This window comes from Vidua macroura, chromosome Z (assembly GCF_024509145.1).
Source record: "Vidua macroura isolate BioBank_ID:100142 chromosome Z, ASM2450914v1, whole genome shotgun sequence".
Classification (NCBI taxonomy): Eukaryota; Metazoa; Chordata; class Aves; order Passeriformes; family Viduidae; genus Vidua; species Vidua macroura.
The window spans coordinates 82,611,669-82,635,160 of record NC_071611.1 but is presented as its reverse complement, the minus strand read 5'-3'; the positions used below and the strand labels follow the sequence as shown (position 1 = coordinate 82,635,160).

Below are 23,492 nucleotides of genomic sequence, written 5' to 3'. Positions count from 1 at the left end.
CACCCCCACTGCCCCCCAACACCCCCACTGCCCCCCGTTATTGCCCCCACACCCCCACTGCCCCCCAACACCCCCACTGCCCCCCGTTATTGCCCCCACACCCCCACTGCCCCCCAACACCCCCACTGCCCCCCGTTATTGCCCCCCACACCCCCACTGCCCCCCAACACCCCCACTGCCCCGTTATTGCCCCCCAACACCCCCACTGCCCCCCAACAACCCCACTGCCCCCCAACACCCCCACTGCCCCCGTTATTGCCCCCCAACACCCCCACTGCCCCCGTTATTGCCCCCCATATCCCCACTGCCCCCCAACACCCCCACTGCCCCGTTATTGCCCCCCACACCCCCACTGCCCCCCACACCCCCACTGCCCCCGTTATTGCCCCCCACACCCCCACTGCCCCCCGTTATTGCCCCCCCACACCCCCACTGCCCCCCAACGCCCCGTTATTGCCCCCGATATCCCCACTGCCCCTCTTTGGCTCCATATCCCCCTCCACCACCGCGCATGCGCGGCCAGAGGCGCCAGCACCGCCCCCCGCACCACGTGACCCAGCCCAGCACCGCCTCCCCATTGGTCGCGGTGGCCCAAGCCCCGCCCAGGAAGGCCTGCAGTCGGCGCGCCGCGGCGCCGCCATGCTCGGAAGGTCAGAGCGCGGCACAGCCGCACCGCACCGCCGGCAGCGCCATCTCCGGTGTGCGGGGAACGCCCCTGCCGCCATGCGGGGTGTGCCAGCACAGGTGTGTCACCCCACAGCCGCCATGTTAGGTGTGCCAGCACAGGTGTGACACCCCGCAGCCGCCATGTTAGGTGTGCCGGCACAGGTGTGTCACCCCGCAGCCATGTTAGGTGTGCCAGCACAGGTGTGTCACCCCACAGCCACCATGTTAGGTGTGCCGGCACAGGTGTGTCACCCCGCAGCCGCCATGTTAGGTGTGCCGGCACAGGTGTGACACCCCACAGCCGCCATGCTGGGTGTCCCGCCAGGCCCGTGCTCACGCCGTGTCTGTGTGTCCCCACCCCGGGGGTCTCGGGAGCCACCAGGCCCTGGGACACGCATCCCCACAGCTGTCCCCGTGTGTGCCCCTCTCAGGACCCTGTGGGCACGGGACAGACTCAAGAGGCAGAGTGGAGGGAAAACGGTCCTTTACTGAGGGCTGGGGGCCCAGGCCAGTCCAGCTGCCCGCGGGGCGTCCCCGGCTCAGCACTTGGAGTAGCGGCGGCGCACGGAGTCGCGGTAGAACTGGAAGATGGCGCCGGCGGCGCGCTGGGCCGCGGCCAGGCACTGCTGCGTCTGCAGGGGCGAAGGGCTGGCTGTGAGGGGCCCCCTGTGAGGGAATCCCGCGTCCCAAACCCCGCCCCGGGGAGCCCCTCACCTCCTCCACAGAGCAGCTGCCCTTGGTGGTGGCCATCAGCACCTTCCTGTCGCTGCCGGCGATGGCGAAGGTGAGGACGGCGCGCGCCTCCTGCGGGGACAGGGGTCAGGAGGGCCGGCAGGGCACACCCGGAGCAGGGCTCCCCCCGGGGGCTCACCTGCTCCTGCCGGGCCGTGGGGTCCAGCAGGATGGCGCCGTCGGGCTGCAGGGCGCAGGTGACCCCGCAGAAGAGGGCGGCGAGGGGCAGCCCCGCGTCCAGCAGCGCCATGCAGGCGGCGTTCAGGCAGCAGGACAGCAGCCGGGCGAGTCAAGGCACGCACGGCACCGACGGCTCCCGGCCGCCCCCCCCCCGCCCCCGGCCCCGTCCCACGCAGCCAAGGATACAGAGCCGGCGTCGCTGAGCACCTGCAGCACCAGGGAGATGGCGGTGCGCGGGTGCAGCGCCCCCAGCACCGCGGCCTCGCACGTCTGCCGCAGCAGCTGCTCCCGGCTGCGCTCCAGCACGCCTGCGCCGCGGGGCGGAGGGCGTCAGCTCGCCCGGCGCCCCGCTGCCGCGGGGCCTTCGGGCGCTCCGGGCTCAGGAGAGGAGAGCCGAGCCCAGCGGGCAGCGAGCTGGCGGCGCCCCCGGGCACGGCCAGCCCCGCCCGCCGGACCACAGCAGCCCCGCGCGGGGAGCTCCCCGCGGGGATGAGTCCCGGGAGAAGGGAGGAGCAGCTCGGCACAGCGCCGGGCGGCTGCGGCTGGAACAGGGCCGGCAGCGAGCCGCGACCCGGAGCGGGGACAGAGGCGGCGTGGCACTAATTAGTGACCTCGTCACCCAGCCGCAGGGAGAGCGCTAATTAACCGCGCCGCTGGGCACCCCACAGCAAACGGACGCCGGTGCTTTTTGTTTCTTTTGTTTGCTAAAATGCGGCAGTAAGGAAGGGGTTTGGTTGCGCTGGATTTGTGGATTTGCCACCCAGCGAAACCGGTTTATAGGCCTGTAAATAAACCGAATTTGGCCACTCCGGGGGAAAGAACCTGTTTTGGGACGGGGGCAGAAGGGCAGGTCCCCACCTGGCAGCCCCACCTTGGGGCGCAGCAGCACCTCCAGCGCCGCCCGGTCCGGCAGCTCCTTGCTGAGCTTGGCCTCCGCGGGGCCGTAGAGCCCGGCCAGCACCGAGGTGTCCCCTGGGCACACAGAGCAGAGCTCACCGTGAGGAGGCCGCGCCGGCAACGGGCTGGGAACGGCAGTCCGGCCAGGGGAGAAGGGGAGCCCCGGGACGGGCAGCACCACAGAGCCTGCGGGAAGGGCTGGGAAGGAACGAGGGGTGCCGGGAAGTGGAGCCGCGATGGGCCGGGAAGGAGAGTCTCGGGAGGGGAAGGCTGGGGAAAACGAGCCCCAGTGAGGAACGAAGCGCAGCCCCGGTGAGCGGAGCCACACGGACTCTGCGGGACGGGGCGGGGAGACGGAAAAGCGGAGCCCTGCGGACTCTGCGGGATGGGGCGGCATGGGAGGGGATGGGAGGGGATGGGAAGGGGAGCCCCCCGGAGCGCAGCCCCACAGACCCTGCAGGAAGGCGGCCGAGCCGTCGGGCCGCGAGAGCAGCCCCAGCTCGCAGGAGAAGGGCCGCAGCTGGCACTGCCCGTCCGCCACCTCCAGCTCCAGCGCCATCACCGCCGAACCGCCGCTTCCGCCGAACCGCCGCTTCCGCTTCCGGGCCGCGCGGCAGCCAATCAGCGCCGGGCGTCGCGACAGCCAATCAGCGCCGGGCGTCTTGGCAGCCAATCAGCGCCGGGCGTCGCGCTGGGCCGGGGCGGAGGGAGGGGCCAGTGAGGGAACAGCCCGGAAACAGCCGGGCCTGAGAGACGGACAGACGGACAGAGGGACAGAGAGGGACAGAGGAACAGAGAGGGACAGAGAGGGGACAGAGAGGGACAGAGGGACAGAGAGGGACAGAGGGACAGAGAGGGGACAGAGAGGGACAGAGAGGGACAGAGGGACAGAGAGGGGACAGAGAGGGACAGAGGGACAGAGAGGGACAGAGAGGGACAGAGAGGGACAGAGAGGGACAGAGAGGGACAGAGAGGGACAGAGGGACAGAGAGGGGACAGAGAGGGACAGAGGGACAGAGAGGGACAGAGGGACAGAGAGGGGACAGAGAGGGACAGAGAGGGACAGAGAGGGACAGAGAGGGACAGAGAGGGACAGAGGGACAGAGAGGGACAGAGAGGGACAGAGAGGGACAGAGAGGGGACAGAGGGACAGAGAGGGGACAGAGGGACAGAGAGGGGACAGAGAGGGGACAGACGGACAGAGAGGGACAGAGAGGGGACAGAGGGACAGAGAGGGACAGAGGGACAGAGAGGGGACAGAGGGACAGAGAGGGGACAGAGAGGGGACAGACGGACAGAGAGGGACAGAGAGGGACAGAGAGGGGACAGAGAGGGACAGAGAGGGGACAGAGGGACAGAGAGGGGACAGAGGGACAGAGAGGGGACAGAGAGGGACAGAGAGAGGGGACAGAGGGACAGAGAGGGACAGAGAGGGGACAGAGAGGGACAGAGGGACAGAGAGGGGACAGAGAGGGACAGAGAGGGGACAGAGGGACAGAGAGACAGAGAGGGACAGAGAGGGACAGAGAGACAGAGAGGGACAGAGAGGGGACAGAGAGGGGACAGAGAGGGACAGAGAGACAGAGAGGGACAGAGGGACAGAGAGGGACAGAGGGACCGAGGGACAGCCCGCAGGGGCAGCCGGGCCGGGGCCGGAGGCGCTCTCCGGAGCTCTCGGCGGGAGCTGTGCCGCTGGGAACGGACGCCCGTCAGCCTGCGGGGAGCGGCGGCTGGGGCGGCGCCTGCTGCTGATCCGTTCTGCGCCGTGCTTGGAGAATCCCTCAGGGAGCTGTTCCCTTGTCCTGGGATCCCGCAGGTGCCCGTGGCCGAGGCCTGGCTCTCGCAGGGCGCTGCCGGGGCTGCAGGGCGCGCAGGGCTCCCCGCCGGACGCAGGAATTCGGCTTCGGGAGCCTTCCCTTGTCCCGCTGGCGGGATCCATCCCCGGGCCTGGCGGGGCTGAAGGACAGCGCAAACCTCCCAGCACCTCCTCTCCTCCCGCAGCTGCTCCTCCGTGACCCCTGGAGCCCACCAAGGCGCTGCCTGCCTTGTTCCCAGTCCCCGTCTGTCGGAGCCCAGCTCATCCCTCTGGCTGCCCTGGCTGGCTCCAGACCCTGGCAGGGGGCTCAGGGACCTTGGCAAGAAGTCAAAAACACCTGTGGCTTCTATTTTAGCCTGTGGGAAAAATTGTCAACTCTGTGTGAGGAATTACAGCCAAAAGGGTTTGAGTAGTGTGGTATTTGAATTAACACAGGGTGGAAAAGTAGAATTTTGGGATTTTTAGAATGGGGTTCAGGGGTACAAGATGGAGGAATTTGGGCGTGTCCTGGCCTTCTTTTCCTTTGTCTTGTCCTCCATGTCCTGGTGTGGTGGTGACACTTTTCTGTTGGTTTTGGATAGGGACACACTGTCCAACATAGATGTTAGATACTGGTGCATTGTTATAAACAGAATATACGTAATTTTTGATATAAAAGATAAACGCTGCCCAAGAGGGCACAGCAGATGGCCATGGCCTCCTTGCTAGCCAGAGCTCGGCAGGTCAGAGAAAGAATGTTTAGATAAAAAGAAATAAACAACCTTGAAAGCACAATCGGACACATTCCAGACCTCTTCACTGGCTTCGGGCTAAGGGAGACAAAGGACTTTTACAGCCTTGGGGTCATCAAGACTTCACAGAGACCCCGACACCCGTCCACATCCCAGCACGTGAGAGCTGCCCAGGGCAGCAAACCCACACCTGAGCCGAGGCTGCTGCACCGTGGCAGCGAGCTGGGGACATCGCCTGTGGCCCTTTGAGTTCTCCTGCCCTCCCAGGGTCCCTGCTTGGAAAGGACTGATGATTTCCCCTCCCAAAAATGGATGTCAGCAGTGGCTTGACTGGAGGGTTCTGAAAGGGGGTGGGAAGTCCTCCTGGCAAAACGCGACACGGGAATCTCTGCCCACGCTTAGGAGTCACTTCCTCAGGGCTCCATGCGGGATCTCCCACGGCCTGGGAGCCTGGCCAACGGTGGGCACGACGGAAAGGCCCCCAGGAGAAGGGGGAGACTGTGCCACGGACATGCCCTTTTATTTCCTCCTCGGTTTCCTCCTCCTGACCCTCCAAGGGCGCTGGGATCTGCAGGGCCTCCACCTCTGAGGTTGCCGGGTGACCCGGGCGCGGTGCCGGGGCGATGCCGGCGGCTCCTGCTCGGGGCCGCCGCCGGGCCGGGCCTGCCCCGCTGGGTCGGCTCCCCAGGTCCTCTTTCAGGGGAGAATCTTCTCCTGATGTCCAACCTGACCTTCCCCAGCGCAGCTCAAGCTGTGTCCTCTCCCTCTGTCCATGGTCCCCTGCAAGCAGAGCCCGACCCCCACCTGGCCACAGTCACCTCTCAGGGAGCTGCAGAGAGTCAGGAGGTCACCCCTGAGCCTCCTCTTCCCCGGGATAAACACCCCCAGCTCCCTCAGCCGCTCCTCACAGGACCTGCGTTCCAGAGCCCTCACCAGCCTTGTTGCCCTCCTCTGGACACGCTCCAGCCCCTCCATGTCCTTCCTAAACTGGGGGCCCAGAACTGGACACAGCACTCGAGGTGCTGCCCAACCAGTGCCCAGCACAAGGGAAGAATCACTGCCCTGCTCCTGCTGGCCACACCATTCCTGACCCAGGCCAGGAGCCATTGGCCTTCTTGGCCACCTGGGCACGCTGCTGGCTCGTGTTCAGTCACTGCTGACCAGCACCCCCAGGTCCCTTTCACCCCGTCTGAAGCCCAGTTCTGTTCTTCCCCCCCTCGCAGGTGGGACAGTGCTGAGGAGCCAGGACGGCAGGGGAGCCGCACTCACACCTGATCCTGCACCTGCCTGTGCTGCCAGCCCCAGCCTCGGCCCCACCCGACGTGTGGTTACCTGGGCACGGGTTCCTGGGGCAGCACTGGCACTGCACAGCACTCAGCCTCCAAACAGAATAATGGGTTTTGTGTGTGCCCAGGGGGTGTTTTCACCTGAAAGAAGTTTTGCACCTGTCCTGGCTTGTAAAGTAAGCATATATTCTCTTTGCCATCTGTCCGAGGTGGGGCAGGTGTCTTCTGTTGGGCAGTTTTCTTATCTCTTCCGAGAACAATGTCTCCCCCGGGGAGATATCTTCTGTTAATGTGCTATTGAATGGCTCACTGCATGACTGATGAAGTTACATCATCCCATTGTAAGATGCTCCACCCAGAGGGAGGAGCCAAGCATCCCTACCTGCATAAAATCAGCATTTCTTGAGACAGCAGCTCAGCCTCTTCACTGGATTCCCAGAGGAAGACCAGGCCCATCTACTCTATCACCAGACCTTCAGAGAAAACTACACCCTTCTACTGGACCATCGCTTCAGCAGCATTTCATCTGCCACTCCAGGAGCAGGAGGAGCAGCCACCATTTAACTGGACTATCACCAACACCCTGACTCCTCAGGGTGTCAGGTTTCTGACTCTATCAAGTAGTTCTGTTTGTACTAATTACATTTTTTTAATTTAGTCTTTTTCCTAGTAAAGAACTGTTATTCCCATTCCCATATCTTTGCCTGAGAGCCTTTTTATTTTGAAATTGTGGCAATTTGGAGGGAGGGGGTTTACCCTTTCCATTTCACGGCAGGCCCTTGCCTTCCTTCACAGACTCCTGTCTTTTCAAACGAAGACAGCACCACAGCTCTGCACGCTGCAGCTCACAGCACCAGTGGGATTGGGCAAGCGAGCACTGAATTCTGCTGTTGCTCTGATTTTTAGAAGTGTTAAGTTTTCTTTTATAGTTCTTTTGAAAGTTTCCAGATGTTTTTATTGGACACAAAATGAGTACACAGAAGTTTGGTGAGCTCAAGAGAGAAAAAGAGACAATTTTATTTCTGACCTCACAATATATAGAATTCCAGGTGACTGTGGATTGGAGGATGGAATTGCCACCTCTCCAACCACACTGGTCAAACCAACAGTCCATCAATTCTCTCCTCCCACAAAGAGGAATGCAAAACAATCATTGTTGACATAAACAGTGCATGAAAACTCTAGTAGAAATATGTTAACATTATCAGAGAGCTAAAAAAGTTTTATAAAAACTTTAAAACTTTCAAAAGAACTATAAAAGAAAACTTAACACTTTTAAAAATCAAAACAACATTCTGCCCTAACAAGGAGAAGGCCAGCACAGCAGCTGCAGTTACCTGCTGCTATTGTAAAGAAAGCTGAAAAGATACAATAAAGGAGGGTGGGGGTGTGCTTGCAAGATAAAAATCAGTATTTTGGGCCTGGTTACTTGTGCTGGAGGCACCCCTGGAACAGCCCATCCAAACCCTGGGGAGGAGGAAAAGGGCTGATGGTCATTAACAGCCAAAGTCATTCTGATTTGCTGTAATGGGTGTGGCTGTAATGGAATTTTAGACTTAGGAGTGAAATTTCTCCCTTCCAAATTAAGCAATAGCTGCAGTTGAAAAGACAACACCTGTCCCTTGAGAGAGGACAGGTACAGACTCTTTAATAGCACTAATCCAAGGTCAGGTGGATAAACACGTGTTTTCTCTCACTAAACTGGCTGTAAGCAATACAGAAATGCCAACAAACACCACACAAAGCTGCTTTTCCTCTCTGCTGTGGTATCACTAACAACAGCACTCGATCATGTGTCAGCTACCAAACACAGGATCATTGTTTCCCCCAGCACGACTGCAAGTCAAGGAGAAAAACTGCACGTTTAACTTCCTACAGAGTACAGCTTCTGCTTAATTGCTGCCTTTTCCCCTCTAAAAGTTATGAAAATTTTTTTCCCAGAGGAATACAAAATAGTCCATGGTACAACATTTGTTCCGCTTATAAAGACATGAAGATCTTATTTATGTCTTCTGTAAGACAGAGTACAAAACAGTAGGAATACAGTAGAAGTTTTCTTTACATCATCAGTATGGTGACTTTTCAGGTGTAAATTTCAGCCTCTTCTTTCCAGAAGGGCTAAACTTCCCAACAGCAGTTTTTTTTTTTTTTTTTAGAAGTGTGAATTTGAATAAACCCTCCAAACGCTGACAGCTTACAGAGTGTGTACTCAGGAAACACACCGCACAATTGCAAAGTCTATTAAAGCGTGTAAAAACACAAATAAATTTAAGACTGACACTGCTAATCTCTGGTGTCTTTCGAACTGATTTCAGCCCTTTATTTCTCTCTGGTTACCGCCCTCAGGCAGCGTCATGGCTCAGGAGAGGCAGGAAGTGGCTTGCAGCTGAGAGCGGGGCTCGGAAGCTCTCTGCATGCTCACAGCAGCACGGGCTGGGCTCCCAGCCCCCGGCACAGCTGGGCACAGCTGGGCACAGCTGGGCACAGCTCCTCAGCACCGGCGGAGCCACGGGCGCGGCACGCGGCGCGTCCCGGCGTCTCAGTCGCTGTCGAATTCCTCGATCCTTAACTCCTCCTCCTCCAGGAGGGCCTGGGCTGCGACGGGCTGGGGCTGGCTGCCGGGCAGGTCGCTCCCGCTGGACTGGCTGGAGGGGAGCCCCTCGGGGTCGCCGTCGCCGTGGGGCAGCTCCGGCAGCCCGGGGTCCTTGTCGCCCAGAGCCTCCAGCTGCAGCCTGCAAAGCACCAGGGCAGCACGGCTGAGCTCGGCTGCTGCCGCTGCCCCAGCAGAACCTCGTTCCCTCCGGCAGAGGCACTGCAGGACTGCCCAGGAGCACACCGTATTCCCGAGCAGGAGCCCCTGAGGAAGCAAACACCTACATTTCTCTGTGCTACGGTTCCTGCACACTGAGCAGATGGACAAGGGTGACAGCGCTTTCAGCAGGACGGCACCCCTCAGACACTGTGACACCCCACAAACTTAGTGGTGCAGATACAAAATGTGAGTATCCACAGGTGTGCTGCAGGGAAACTTAAAAGGCTCAAGGAAGTTACGATTAATTTGAGAAATTTCACACCTTGTGGCACAGAACAGGGGGATTACAAAGAAATGCACCCCTTAGGGACACTTGCCTTTCTCCCTAACAACCAAAATGGCTTTTAATACAACAGCTGGGGAACAGGGTGGTTCTTGGAAATACAGCCTGGAAATTCACATTAAACTCAGCAGCAACACCGGGGACAAGTAGGGGATGCTCTGTCAGATGCCTCAATAAACTACGTCCTACTTAGATGAACTTGATTCTTTGCTAGGAACACACCAATTAGAACACTAAATTCCAGAGGCATCACAGCTCTAGAAGTGTAACTGGGGCTCTGCTGGGGTAAGTGAAGTCTCTGACCCAGAGGGCTCACAAGAGTCACAGCAGAGCTCCTCTGTCACCCATGTCACCCCTGGGGCTGCACATCCAGCCCGTGAGGAGGCCACTGCAGTCCCACAGGGAAAAACCCTGGGATTTCAGCAGTCAGCAGCTCTAGCCTGATGAGAAACCATGCATTCTGAACAAAGGTTTACTCTGTAAGGCTAAACAAAAGTTTAGCCTTACAGGCAAAACTTCCACGAGATTAAATCAGTGCAGCTGTCTAATTCCAGACTAAACAGACCTTTAAAAATACCTTGTCTTTGAATGTCACATCACAGACTTATGTAATCAAAGGGTTCTCTCCCTTCATATATGACACAGTCTCACTCTTTAACTACAGGCAGAAGTTCAGCTTACCTCCCAAAATGTCTTTTCAGTGGCAGCCTCCCCACGTCCTGGATAAAAGCAATCTGAGCTAAGAGCAAAGAACCACCAGTATCATATTAGGTAGATCATAATGAACAGACAGCTGAACATACTAGAAAATAAACAATGACCTTAGTCCAGTATTCCTGTATATATGTGAAATATTTTAGATACCAAAACACCATGCATGTAATGTTTTTTCCCCCAAACTGTTACAGTTTACCACAACATATTTACAGATGGTCTGCACACAAAATTCCAAATCCCTGATGTTCATCCCCTGTGTATTTATCATGTAGTGCTGTTATTCCACAGCCTACAAAATTCACTCATCCTGATGTCAAGGCCTTAGTTAAGACATGATGCTTTTTGTTAGAAACAATTAACAACAGCACAAGTGACCCAGCTCTCTAAATACTAATTTTTGCACTATGTACCACACAAAGTAAATTTTTCTGCAAGAACTGTTTACTAATGGATTATCTCAGATTTAACTTTTTTTTAACACACTGCAAACTGGAATTTCGCTTCTTTTATCTGTGAAAGGCTTTTTGAGCTGTCACTGTTACTGGAAAGGTGTAGGACCATATTTACAGGAAAATGGACATGTACGAAATGAACCAGCCCAACCTTCTGGACCTAAAGAATGAGGCCATCTTCGTAGATAAAAAAGCTGATGTTGCAAGAAGAAAGAAGAGGCAGAAAAGTTGCTGACAGACATAGGGGTGTCAAGCCCAGTAAAATGATGCTTACAGCATCCACCAATTAGATTAAGAAAAAGATGTGTGCTTGCCTCGTGGACAAAGCAGAGCTACCAATCAAACAATGCACGACTGTGTAGATCAGGTATAAACTATGTTTAGAGGCACAATAAGCAGCTTTTGCTTGATTCACACTGAATTGTGCAGAGTCCTTTTTTTTCTCTCCTCAGAAAGGCATCAGTAAGCAATGAAGATTTAGTCAATATTGGCTACTAGGTTTACAAAACTCTTCTCATCAAGTCCTCCAGCAAATATCATAAAAGCCCTAAGTCTAGAGAGCACCTTAATCACTACAGTTTGACCAACCTACCAGGGCAGCTTTAATTTTGGCTGTGGTACTGGAAGTGTCTTTGGGCACCACCTACACAACATTTGCCAGGAGAATGTTTTATGCTGAGGCAAAAGCATAAGCAGTATTGACCTTCTGGCTTATGAAATTTGTCAGTATGTTTCAACTGCAAGGAGAGTCCAAGATCAAGAGGTACCTTGCTCCATCCTACCTTGGTTTCTCATCGGGTTTGCTAACATAGCAAGGTAAGGCAGCAGCTCTGTCTGAAGGCACTCAGGTGGTAAACAGAAGCTTGAGAACAGAGATTTTGCAGCAACGCAATTTTCCTGATACTGTAAGAGTTGGGGGGGGGGGGGGGGGGGAGAAACACAAGTGAAAAACCTGGTAAAACATTAAGAATGTAGAAGTTCGTAACACACAGACTTTCCTCCTGCCTGCTACTGAAAAATGAGGCCAGATTAAGAGAATGTAAGCAGTTAACATGCCAGTCTTGAAAATGGTACAATCCCTGAACTTTGCCTTTTACTGGGCATTAAAATTAAAAAAAAAGAAAAAAAATCCTTTATTACAGAATTCCCAACCCACCCAGGCCAATGCTTTTTGCCAACATATAAGTTCAAATGTAAAAAAATGCCAAGACCTGCTGTGTCACCTGAACAAGGTATTTCTGATAAACCATAACAGCAGACATTTCTTAAACTTATACAGCAGTGCTTCAAACTGCACAAAACCAGACTCAGTCCTAGAAATACTTAACAGTACTTCAGCTCCAGTCGTCTCACTCATAATTTAGGATTAAGGCTCTCCCAGGAACATGCCAACTTGGACACAGGCATCAGACTTTATCAGTGGCCTCCAATTTATTTTTACATTAAAGGAGTGATGCAAACTGCTCTTCTAGCAAGTGCTTTACCCAACCAGATTATCTCAAAATAGGGTATTTGACAAGTTTAGCACTGTGATCTAATTTGACCTATACTACTCAATAGTCCCACCCTAAGGGGAAAGGAATTAAGAAAAAAAACAAAGGCAAGGATTTACCTTCTTATTGATCAGAAACCACTGGGGTTTATGTAAGGGTCGGAACCCCATGCCCCCCTGCTGGTGGGCAAAGGCTCTGGAGGTGTTGGAGTGGATCACCCCTCGGGTAGCCACGGAGGCACTGTAGCTCTCCATCACAAGCCGTGCCTGAGGGAGAAACGGGGCCTTGGGTGAGCTCCAGGCAGCTCGTCTGCACCGAAACACACACAGTGACTGCACTGGCACAGCATGCACAGCATTTTAAAGTTCAGATTACTGCAGAACTTGTATTCAAAGCAGCTACAAAGAAAGAAACAGCTTGATTCCTTCTTAGTACAAAGATATTCTACTCAAATGTAGAGTATTCTACAAACACTACAACCCATTGTAATAAAATGCTGACAGAAGCTGGGCAAAACATTGGCTCTGCATCTCCTCTGCAGCTGATGTGCTTCAGCATTCATTTACAATTCAAATCCCTCACACCCTAAGACTGCAGCAAACTTTAAAAAACGCAGTGAAAAGTTGAGAGGCTCAATGTCAAAGTTCTTAAAGACAAGAGTGTGCCTATAAAAAGATGACACTTACACTCCAGTTACTACAAAGGATATCAGCAGTGCTCAAATATTCACTGGCTCTCACTACGTCATCTATGTCAGAAAAAAAGTCCATGTAGTTCTGGTGAAGGTATAGATTGAACATGCTTCCAGACATATGTGATTTCTCCACAATTTCCTGTTAGGAAGAAGCAGATTTGGACTTTACAGGTGGGTAGGGAAACGGATCCTTGTATAAAAAGCTGCGAAACATCCGGGCAGGGAGCTGGAACACAAGGCCTGTGCAGCGATGCCCAGACACAAGGAGCTGGGTCCCTCCCAGATGAGTGATTCCCTAGCTCAGACTGAAGGCACCCCAAGTGAGCCCAGGAACAAACCCCATGTGCTGGAGGATTTGCACCAATCCCCCGGGGCCCAGCTGCACGAGTACCTCAGGCTGAATGAGCAAGGTGTCCCGGTGGTGTCCGGACAGGTGAGCAGGCAGCTGAGGGCACTCTGCTTCTGACACTGCTTCTCCTGGAAAGGATTGCACAGGATTCAGCCTCTACGTTCACAAATGGTGCTAGCAACTGTCAGCTCCACCAGCAGCTAAATGATAGCATTTTCCATTCTCAGAAAGCTCTGGGACAAGCACAGGTACTTAATTATTATAGTCAATATAACACAGTAATCAACACACAATTAGTTGCATTAACCTTCATATAACAAATCTAATAAAATAATTGTTGTATTCCCTCACCTCACTACTTCTCCTCAGTTGGTTTTGGAGCCAGTATTGGGAATTACTACCAAAATGTGCACAGCCAGTGGCAGGAGGGACCCTGATGTACCTGATTTTATGCTGTTGTTACTGACCAAACATCCCAGACAGAGCCCATCCAAAGCCTTACTTTAGCAACTCCAGCTGGTAGCAGCTGACATGCTTTCCCCACTGAAAGGGAGAATAAGTCAAAGTTTTCTTACTTTTGCAATAAATAATTTTCCCCAGAGCATGGAAAAGAAAAATGGATGCATCCTTGCCACCAATAGCTTGTATCTCCTGGTCTTCTGAGGTATCGCATTTACTTTTCTTTCTTACTTTGGATACTCCTGCTTCCTCACATTTTGTTGTGGAGCACTTCTTCTTCTTCTTTGACCAAAATTCTTTCTCCAATGAGCAGCCTATTAATAAAATAAAAACCAAAATCAAGACAGAGTACATGATTCTGCAGAAGTTTTCTATAACGCTGTTGCTGATGTTCTGTGTGAACAAACAGTACTAATAAAGGGAACAGAACAGGCTATGAGAAAACTCATTTATTAGGAACACAACCCAGTCACCTAAATTAGCATCATTCATTACCTTCATTCCACTTCTGTCCCTTAAGCCACAGCTGAGGTACCCCAGTACTTTTTTGAATAAACAGCTGTCTTTGAAAAAAGCATTCAGGCTTATCCCTTCCAGTTCTGATACATACCCCACTTGACCACGTTTAGTATTTCACATTTTTGAAGCACAAGTACAAATATATGTAAATTATATTTCAGTTACATCCTGTTTACTTATCAATTTTGTCTTCTACTGGCATTATCTGTACAATAACCTCCCTGAAATACAAAATGGCAAAGAAAACCTTTCATTTAGGTGATTCTTCCAACTGCCTGCTATCTTCCATGAAGTTCTGAGCTTCATCAAATACATAATAATAATAAAGTAATTATTAATAATAAGTAATCAATAATAAGTAATAATTAAGTAAAATACTTAATAATAAAACTCTTATACTACTCTTAGTTAATAAACTTGAAAATTTTCACCCACAATTTCATTTTGTGGCATTTAAATGTTCCTTACTGAGCTAAGACAAATTATCCTTTAGGTATTTATTTTTCTTTTCTCCCACAATTGCCATGGATCTGTTTTACCCATTAACAGTGTTACAGAAGGAATGTATCCATGGTGCTTACATAGATACACACATGAAGAAACATACGTTACAGGATTAAAAACAAATCCTGCATGCTCAGGAGACCAGCAAGGAGATGGGATATCTCCCAGACTTGCACATTATCACTGGCTGCCAGTCACTCACCTCACTGAAATACCTGCACAACTACAGATGTTCTGTTCAAACTCCTTCCCAGTGTTAGGGAAAATGTGAGAGGAGAATGCTCAGTGTGCTGTGACTCCAGCAGTCCACACACCAAAGCTCTGAAATCATACGCCTTTGTTTTCTCCCCAGCTCTAACTATCATGGTCTCACATTTCCAATGTAACTTATTAAAAATGACACAAACTGGTTATTTTAACATTATTTAGATTTTCTGGAGGATGTGTCCAGCAGTGAGATACTGCATGTTTTTCTCAGATACCATCAATCTAATATTCACTCATACTAATGGCATAATCAGCCCACTGAGAGCCATCCTCTGTTTTTCTGTTTCACACAGACCAATCCAAGCCTGTTACACCTGAAGACATCAGCAGAATAATTGACCTTCAACATCTGCAAGTTAAATGTAGAAACTTTACTCTCTGCTTTGTGTAACATAACACACTGCCCAGCTAATTTCAATATACCCTAAAACTCAAAGTAAACACTCCCTCTTAAAAAATGGGCTGTAAACTACCTTTAATCTTGTATTCCATGAGCACATTTGCAATTTGCAAAGCAAATGGGAGGAGAAAAATGTGTGACAGAAACAATACCATTACTAGCTCTACCACATACAGCAGAAGACAACTGGCGAGTCTGTTTCCTTAGGCCTAAGTTTAATGTAAATGATGCCACCATTTCACAGTCCTGACAATGAACAACACACGCCAGAGTACTGCTTTTAAAAATGCAACTCACATACACCAGCTCCTTAACAACTACTGACTTGTAAAATGCTCATAAAATAAGCAGTTTGGGAAATGCAAAATCCGAGCAGTGAAAGTATCCCTTTCAAGCTAAGGCTGCATCATAGAAACTCTGAACAGCAAACACAAATAGCAAAGATACCGGGAAGAAAAGAGGGTATTTCATCAAATTACATCAGCACATGCACACGTGTCGTGGTTTAAGCCCAGCCTGCAAGAGCTGAGCCCCGCTCACGCCCCCACACACCCTGTGTTTATTCCTGCTCCACAGAAGCGTGTCCACAATGTTTTTGCAACTCGCCCACCTGTGCTGCAGCTGTGAACAGAACACGTTTTCAAGCAGAAATGGTGAAAATATCACTTCACCTAACAAAACCATAATTTGTACCTTTTGTAGAGGAAAACTGAAGGCTGTTTATTGCACTTCTTATGTCCCCTGAACAACCTCTGCAAAGCAGCTCCAGAGAAGTTCTGTCAAGGGTGTAATTCTCTCTGTTCTACAAGGAAAAACAGCAATATTCAAAGCAATAGAAGAACAGGAAAAAGGGTATCTGAACATGGCTCTGGGAACCCACCTCTGACACACACCATGAACAGACACATGAGTGTCCACCATGTGCTCAAACCACAGCATACTATGACCTTTAAAAATGTTAATTTGTTTAGGTACACTGTCACAATTTATATAGCAATATTAAAGAGAAAAATGCACATAACTCTTTGCAAGGTGTCACTCCATATGACATTGCTCGTAATCAAAACAGTTCAGGAGCAATAAAAGATGCAGGTTCATGACCTCTTCTGGCCTTGCTGGCTACATGAAAGATTGTATCTCTTCCTATTATTTGTTTAACTTCTTTAGTTACTGTAATAACCAGAGTAATTTTCAGAAGCAACTTTGTAGACTTGGACCACAGATCAAGTGAAAGTAATCTTAAAAACAAGGTATCTGTCCAGCCTGTTCCTTGCTTTCTGTTGCCCTGGGGAAAACGTTTTTCCCTTTTGGGAGAAGTGTCAAAGACCAAATACAGTAACAAAACCAATATACTTCTATATGGTCCTAGCCCTGCACAGAAGTTACGAGCTTTGACAACTTACCATACTGGCTTCTGCTGCAGCTATTCGATTAAGAACTTTCATCATATTTGTCGGTGCAACAGGCTTGAAACTGTTGAATTCCATAAAAAAAAAAAATTAATTAGTTTATAACCTCTCAGTTATTTGAACCATGTTTTATTGAGGTAGAACATCTCACCTAATATTGAATATACACAACTCCTCTACAATTTCAGCGGGGAAGAGTGACCTCTGGTTGCTGTCTCCACTGAAGTTATCTGAGATAATAAAGACCAGGGGGCACCTACTCCTACGAACAAAACTCCTGCATAGCAGAACAACAAAATGCAATGAGTACCAAACTCCAGCTTGGCAAGTCGCTGAAGCTCATAATTAACAACTTATTTGCCACTGACCTGAGGATTTCATGTAGGCTGCCAGGATCTCGGTAGAATTGGTTAGGAATGTCCTGTCCAAAACAAAGAGCTGCTGTCATGACACTCAGAGGTGAACAGTGTCCTGCACAGACTGACTGTCATGGCACACTCCACTGCCACGCATTTTTAACTGCTGGTTTGCTTGCTGTCAGCTACGTTCAAACACAGCTGACACTGGACAGAGGAGCAGCAGGGGGAAACAAGCCCAAAGCACAGTCTGTCTCAATAAGGAAAAGGATCATCTACAAAGAAATGCTTTCTCGCTGTCTCAGCTCCCTAAGACACGGCCTGGGGTGATCACACTGCCTGTGAACAAGAGTTTCACCTGGAGGACAAACACTCCAGGAAGCAGCTCCCTTGGGGAAGAGGGCAGGACACCCATGTGAGGTGTCACAGGACCTCACAGGAAGGTGATTTAATAAAGTCAAGTCTCATGAGAATCTGCTTCCTGAATTCTATGGCACATCACATTACCCTGCCAGAATTTCTGTCTGTTTTGGTCTTGAAAGTTTACAGACAACCTGACTACCAATTTCTAAAATTTTATCTGGGGAAAAGAATTGCAAAGTTCAGAAAGAAATTGCTATTGAAACACACTTCTACACAAGTACAAATAGAGCCTTTTCCTGTACCTGCTCACAAACCCTCAGTCCACACCTGTGCCCTAAACAACTCCACCTGCGTAAAACCAGGGAGAAAGTGCTAAATTTCAACTGCTCCTGCTTGTGCTCATTCCCATGTGTCCCCTACACTCTCCTGCACCATTAAAGAACAGGAATAGTGGTGTGCTTTCCACTCTCCTTGTTTATACACATACATATTTCTAGAAGTTAAATCATCCAGAGACGTGGGAATGACTCCTCAATATTGATCTGCTTTCTGATACTCTGTTATGTGTTTCTGTGCTCACACCAGCCTCCCATTTCTGCCTCACTACTTGCTTCTGTGGCATAACTAACTACAGGTAGGACGTGGCTCTAGACTGCTGCAGAGACACAAAAAATAATGAAGATCTCATCTGCAGTAAAGCAGACTAACTTTGGGAAACACAAATCCAGTATCTGAAGGTAGTCAGCATGCCAGTATTACAACAAAAAGGTACTGTTTTAAACACAACATTTCACAAGTTTTCACTTACTTCAATAAGAATAAGCTTTTTATCATTTTCTGAGGACTCCCCAAGCATCTGAAGTTTGTTATACTTATTTGCTCTTAATAGAAAATCTTGAAAGAGAGCTGTTTGGGCCTGACTCGGAAACGTATGAAAATTTGAGTCTGAAAAAGAAAACTAATTAAAAATATGTATTCTATATTATACCAAGTAAAATATAAATACCCACACAAACTAATACCCACCCGTGCTGATTTCTGACACCAGCACTGAACAAGCCCTTTGGCAAACATGTGACAAACACAGGAGAATTTTTAAAGGGCTGTAATTCAACTGAGGACCCAGACAAAAACACTTACCTGTTTTAATTTATTTGGTTCAAATTATATCCAGGCTATTACAGAGCTCTCCATACTGATTTGAATGGTCAATTATTTTTGACTAAACACTGAAAAAAAACCTAAATCCCTTTCCAGATAAAAGCAACAGAAGGAGCATTGCTAAACACTAAGGAATGGACTTACATGGATGTGGATGTGATTTCATAAGTGACAGACAGAAACGAAGCAAAAGTACAAGACAGAAAACCCACAAAAGTAACTGGAAGGGGAAAGAGATAAAAAGAAAAATCCCCAACAAACTTACCATGGCCAAACATGTTTCTCAAGTCTTCCTTTGTGAAGTCTAAAGAGAGTGGATTGGTCCATTCTTGCACCTGAAGGCCAAGATCTCTGGCCAGAATTTGGAGAGTTGCAGTTTTTCCACAGCCAGGAGGGCCAGTCAGCAGCAAGATAGGGCCACCCTGACACCGAGATACAAAACATAATCACAGATGTGATAAATGAAGACTGACAGTTGGCTAAGGATGGATGCTGGTTGAACTCTTCCTGTAGTTTCTCCGGTAATGATCCTCTCTCCCAGTGAAACCCCATCACACATTCTGTGCTGTTAATTCACCTGCTGAGTACTCAGAGAGAACCAGGCCAGGACTCTGAGAGCCTTACTCTGCTCCCAATGCCTCTGGTAAATAAAATGCATCTCACTGCCAACACAACAGACACTCACCTGAAGAACCAGCTCTGGAAAACACCAAAATTGCCAGGCAAGGCTGGCAATTTGTGTTTAAGAATGCCTCTTATCAACACTGAGATTAAAAGCATCCTCACCATCCTTACACCAGCTCAGTGCAACTGGGAAGTTGTCACGAGACTTAAAAATTAACCTGGCAGAGGTAAAATGCAGCTTCGAGCACTTACTGAAGAGTTGTGATTTACAACTGGATGCCATAAAACAGTATTTCTGAGCAAAATCAGAATCCACCTATTAGGAGCATAAGCCCAGAATAAATGTACAAGCTCTAACCTATGTTCTTAGAGTATTTTTTACAATGCACAAGACACACAGTCACTAGCTCCCTCAGCTGAGGCTTCTCTCTGAACTTGAAATTGCATCTAGCTCATTTGCATGGTTTGATGCCTCCAGTTACAGAATTTAGCAAGTTTACCTGCTTTGGCTGCCTCTGAAATATGTGCGTTTTTAACCAGGTTTCAACTTCCTCAACTTTCTTCTTTTGCACAGCAAGGTCGTTCTGAAACAAGGTTAAAATACGTGAAAGTTAAATATTAAACTCTTGGTTTCCGATGACGAAATTAAAGAACAGGATAAATGCTGGATGAAATATCAACAGACATGCTGGTGTGTGTTCCAGTTACGTGTGTGCTCTGCAGAAGCAGTGCCACAGTTAAGGATGATCACCTCATCCTGTTTCCCCAAACAATCAGTCTTCCACTCTTTGTAGTCAGGAAATAACGAGCTATTTATTATTCTTTAAGTGGTAACACTACAATCTTGTCTGTGTCAGGATACATCGTGGCTATTGCTGGAGCTATTCCCTTTTACTTTTTTTACTCTAATACCGCAGAGGTTTTTGTAACTTCTGCAGATCCCACACAGCTGGGTTTGCCCAGCGCTTGGGATAGCAGATACGTGTGGAATTCAGCAACAGGTTTGAGAGTTCACAAGAGGACTGACAGGAAACAACATCTCCTGCTGTTTAATAACCCCTGTGCTTTGTGGAGCAGGGTGTGGTGCGAGGCTACGGACAGAGGCACAGCTCGTCCCATGGTGCCAGCTCTGCAGCAGACACACACCTGGGTTTCAGGTCTGTGTCTCTCCACCCACGGCAGCTCCTCCTGGGCCTGGCTCCGGCCGGGCGCGGCTCTTTTCCTGGCAGCAGCTGTGGCTCTGCTCTTCTCTGCCACGGGGCTCGGGGCTCTCTGCTTCTGCCCACGGCCTCTGCCAGAGCCGCCTCTCAGCGGCCTCACGGCAGCTGCGCAGGGGCCGAGGCCCGTGCTCCCAAAGAAGTCATCAAAGGTCTGTGCCAGCCACTCCGCCACCTGCAGAAACACAAACCTCTGGGCAGCAGGGCAGCGCCCTCCTCCCCTCAGCTGGGCACAGCTATCCCTAGAAAATGGGACATGTTTGTCAAGTGTACACTGCCCCAGGCCACGCTGGACACTGGGCTTGGAGCAGCCCGGGACAGTGGGAGGTGTCCCTGCCATGCCTGGGTGGCTCTGGGTGGGCTTTGCTCCTTCCAACTACAACTGGTCTGGGGTTCTGTGATGAAAAGAAAAAGCTGTATTGTATCATTGTGCCAGGAGTATTCTGCAGCAAACTGGCAAATCAGAACAAGCTGAGAACTCCACAAACACATATCCAAAGAATTAAAAAATAATGAAAAAGCAGCTTACTCAGACCACTTTTATGTGATGGTAATGTTCACGCTGTCTCTGTGTAGTCTTCAGTATGTGGCACTTTCCCCCCCGCTTTTAAAAAATATTTACCACGCAACCATTTGTGCATAAAGGTTAGAAACATTTGGCAGAGGAAGTTCCTGAGGCAGCGCAGTAAAATCGGGCAGTGTTTGCTGCTCTGGGCTGAAGCAGAGCCCGTGCCAGGAGCAGGAGCAGTGCCGAGCAGCACTGGACTTGATTCTGGATTGGAGGAACAAATATATTATTTATATTTATGCCCTGGGCCAGGGCAGCAGACTCAGCCCCGGTAACGCCACAGGGGCAGCCCCTCGGTGTGGGGCAGCAGGCTGGCTGCCAACGCTGCTGGGTGAACACGTGAGGGACAGAGCAGACACTGCAGCCCCAAAAGGGCTGGGAAACCCTAAAGCAGCAGAGCAGAGGGCTGGCAGGACACTGAGAGGCTCTGCCACTCCAGCAAGGCCCTGTTTGCAAAGCCCCCAGTGGGAAATGAAGGAGGGGGGGTCGTGCTGCTTTTGGGGTGAATAATGCTGAAACCAGCCTGACTCCTCCATCCCAAAGTTCCACATCCTCAGAGGGAGCTGAAGCTGTGTCAGAGCTGGAAAATCCCCAGAGAAAGGAACAACCAAGTGACACCACTGAGAGCTTCTGCAGAGCTGCTGAGCTGGCCCAGCCTGGGCACATCTGACCCACAGGGCAGCGCTGCAGGCTAGCAAAGCCCCGTCCCAGATTTTAACAGCAGTGTCTCCTGACATTTCCCTTCCTGGGGGCTGCGGGGATTCCTCCTGCAGGGGGATGATGAGATCTCAGTGCTCCAGGCTGAGCCAGGTGCACACAGCCTGGGCGAGTAACACCAGCCTCTGCTCTGCTCCTGCAGCCTTCACACAACCACTTCAGCTCCAGGAGTCACAGAACCTTCATGGCTGGAAAACAACTCGACCGCCACCGTTCCACAGTTTTCTCACAGGGAATTCACGGCTTGGCTTTAACTGTAAGGTCTAAAGAATTCTCAGTTACTGAGCACTGCTCACTGCCATCCTTTCAGTCACTTGTCTCAGCCCTGCTGTGGCCTCTGGGGTGCTGTCACAAACCCTCACTACCTGCCTGCTCTGACCCTTCTTCTACTCCCCAGCCAGTTACAGCAAAATCCACGTTCACCTGCAGCACAGCAATTACCAACACCCTTCATTGCACCCTCCCTCCCAGGAAGAGACCCAGCAGGTACTGTTTCACCAAAAGTCAGTTGTTGTCCTTCATCCATTGCTCAATCCACTGCACAATCTGATCCAAATTTCTCTCCAGGTCCTCTGGGGTGTTGCTGGGTAGCTGGTGTACAATCTCCTTTTTATAGGACAGCACAGCTTCCTCACACAGAGTCCGAGGAAGAACTAAAGGCCAGCCTTCCCTTCACATTCCCACTGCTCAAATAAGGATGTTCACGTTCCCGTGCACTGGAGCAGTGGTTATGGCGCCTGCTCTGTGCATGGAATAATTCTGGTTCAGATCTCTCTGTCTAATCATTACCAAATGCTACCTGGCTGCCTGTTGCCCTGATTTTTAACAGCGTTCAGTTTCCTTTTATAGTTCTTTTGAAAGTTTTAAAGGCCTCATGAAACTTCCTCAGCCTCCTGATAACGTTTACATATTTGAGAGTCAGAGTTCCCACACAATTTCATGTATAAATAGAAGAGTTTCGTGTGTAAACAGAATAGTTTAGAATATTTCTCTGTGGGTGGAGAGAAATGATTGACTGATCTTTGTACCAGTGTGGCTGGAGAGGTGGCCATTCCATCCTCCAACCCACGGTCACCTCTGGAATTCTATATAATAAAACTCTCTAGAATAAAACTCTTTTTTTCTCCTTTGAGCTTACCGAGCTCCTGCGCGCTCACTTCGTGCCCAGCAGCAGCACGAGGCTGTGCGAGGCTCAGCGGGTCTGTGCAGCCCTGTCCCGTCCCGCTGACCAGCTCCGGGGCTGGGGCCGACCCGGCTGCACCCAGCGCCCTCGGGAGGGGCCGGCACAGCCGGGGCTGGGCGTTTTCCGCAGGTTTTTTTTTTTGGGGGGGGGGGGGTCTCTCCTGCACCTGCAGCGGGAGCTCTGACGCGCCGTGCGTGCCGCTCGCTCCGTGCCCCGTCAGCGCCACCCGCGCTGCGCTGGGCCCAATTTCAGCCCCGCTCAACACCCCCGTGAACGCGGGGGGCGTCCCTGCCCCGCGCAGCGCCACCAAACGCAATCTCCCGCTCCGCAAAAACCGCAACAACCGCCCCGGGAAAAGGACAGACGGCCAGCACAGAGCCCGCGGAGGAACCACCGCGCCGCCGAGGGCCCCGGCCCCACACGCACCTCCGCCGGCCTTCCCGGGCCGCTGCCGGACATCCCGGGCCGGGGGAGCCTCGGCCTGCGGCCCCCGCTGCCCCCGCCGGGCCCAGCCCGAGACCCAGCGCCAGGGGACCTGGTGCCCCGGGGCTCGGGGTGGCTCGGTGCTCCGGGGGGAGGCAGAGCGCCCGTGTGTCTCGCCCCGGAGCGGCGGGGCCCGGGGCTCCCGGGCGGCTCC

At 51.3% G+C, this 23,492-nt stretch overlaps 2 protein-coding genes across 4 annotated transcripts; both read right to left on the bottom strand.

The window, feature by feature from the left end:
- Nucleotides 1–1,133: 1,133 nt before the first annotated feature.
- Nucleotides 1,134–3,053, bottom strand: EXOSC5 (exosome component 5). Its single transcript, XM_054002555.1, has 6 exons — nt 2,929–3,053; nt 2,437–2,550; nt 1,766–1,886; nt 1,538–1,679; nt 1,381–1,470; nt 1,134–1,298 (listed from the first exon to the last, which is right to left on the bottom strand). Exons 1-6 carry the CDS (start codon nt 3,032–3,034, stop codon nt 1,206–1,208), a joined length of 666 nt encoding a protein of 221 aa, XP_053858530.1. The 5' UTR covers nt 3,035–3,053; the 3' UTR covers nt 1,134–1,205.
- A 5,544-nt stretch (nt 3,054–8,597) lies between these two features.
- RAD17 (RAD17 checkpoint clamp loader component) lies at nt 8,598–23,490 on the bottom strand. 3 transcript variants are annotated; one of them, XM_054002526.1, is made up of 16 exons: nt 23,282–23,490; nt 20,317–20,562; nt 19,671–19,754; nt 18,812–18,968; nt 18,194–18,330; nt 17,035–17,087; nt 16,818–16,943; nt 16,661–16,730; nt 15,951–16,059; nt 13,684–13,881; nt 13,151–13,236; nt 12,752–12,898; nt 12,185–12,331; nt 11,355–11,475; nt 10,085–10,142; nt 8,598–9,040 (listed from the first exon to the last, which is right to left on the bottom strand). In XM_054002526.1, the coding sequence occupies exons 1-16, from the start codon at nt 23,312–23,314 to the stop codon at nt 8,848–8,850; spliced, it is 1,965 nt and encodes a 654-aa protein (XP_053858501.1). In that variant the 5' UTR covers nt 23,315–23,490; the 3' UTR covers nt 8,598–8,847. The 3 variants fall into 3 exon arrangements, with proteins under 3 accessions (XP_053858501.1, XP_053858502.1, XP_053858503.1); XM_054002527.1 differs by having other exon boundaries at nt 13,741–13,881; XM_054002528.1 differs by lacking the exons at nt 19,671–19,754; nt 20,317–20,562; nt 23,282–23,490 and having other exon boundaries at nt 18,194–18,343; nt 18,812–18,893.
- Nucleotides 23,491–23,492: the final 2 nt, after the last annotated feature.

Excerpts from the sequence above, each read along its gene's own strand:
- RAD17 (XM_054002526.1), bottom strand. The coding sequence starts at position 23,314 with ATGTCCGGCAGCGGCCCGGGAAGGCCGGCGGAG. Across the intron at positions 17,088-18,193 it reads AAAAGCTTATTCTTATTGAA|GACATTCCTAACCAATTCTA; the intron begins GTAAGTGAAAAC and ends TGTTTTGGACAG. Across the intron at positions 9,041-10,084 it reads CTGAAAAGACATTTTGGGAG|GCTGCAGCTGGAGGCTCTGG; the intron begins GTAAGCTGAACT and ends GGTGCTTTGCAG.
- EXOSC5 (XM_054002555.1), bottom strand. The coding sequence starts at position 3,034 with ATGGCGCTGGAGCTGGAGGTGGCGGACGGGCAGTGCCAGCTGCGGCCC. Across the intron at positions 2,551-2,928 it reads CTCGGCCGCCTTCCTGCAGG|GGGACACCTCGGTGCTGGCC; the intron begins GTCTGTGGGGCT and ends CTGTGTGCCCAG. Across the intron at positions 1,471-1,537 it reads CCACGGCCCGGCAGGAGCAG|GAGGCGCGCGCCGTCCTCAC; the intron begins GTGAGCCCCCGG and ends CTGTCCCCGCAG.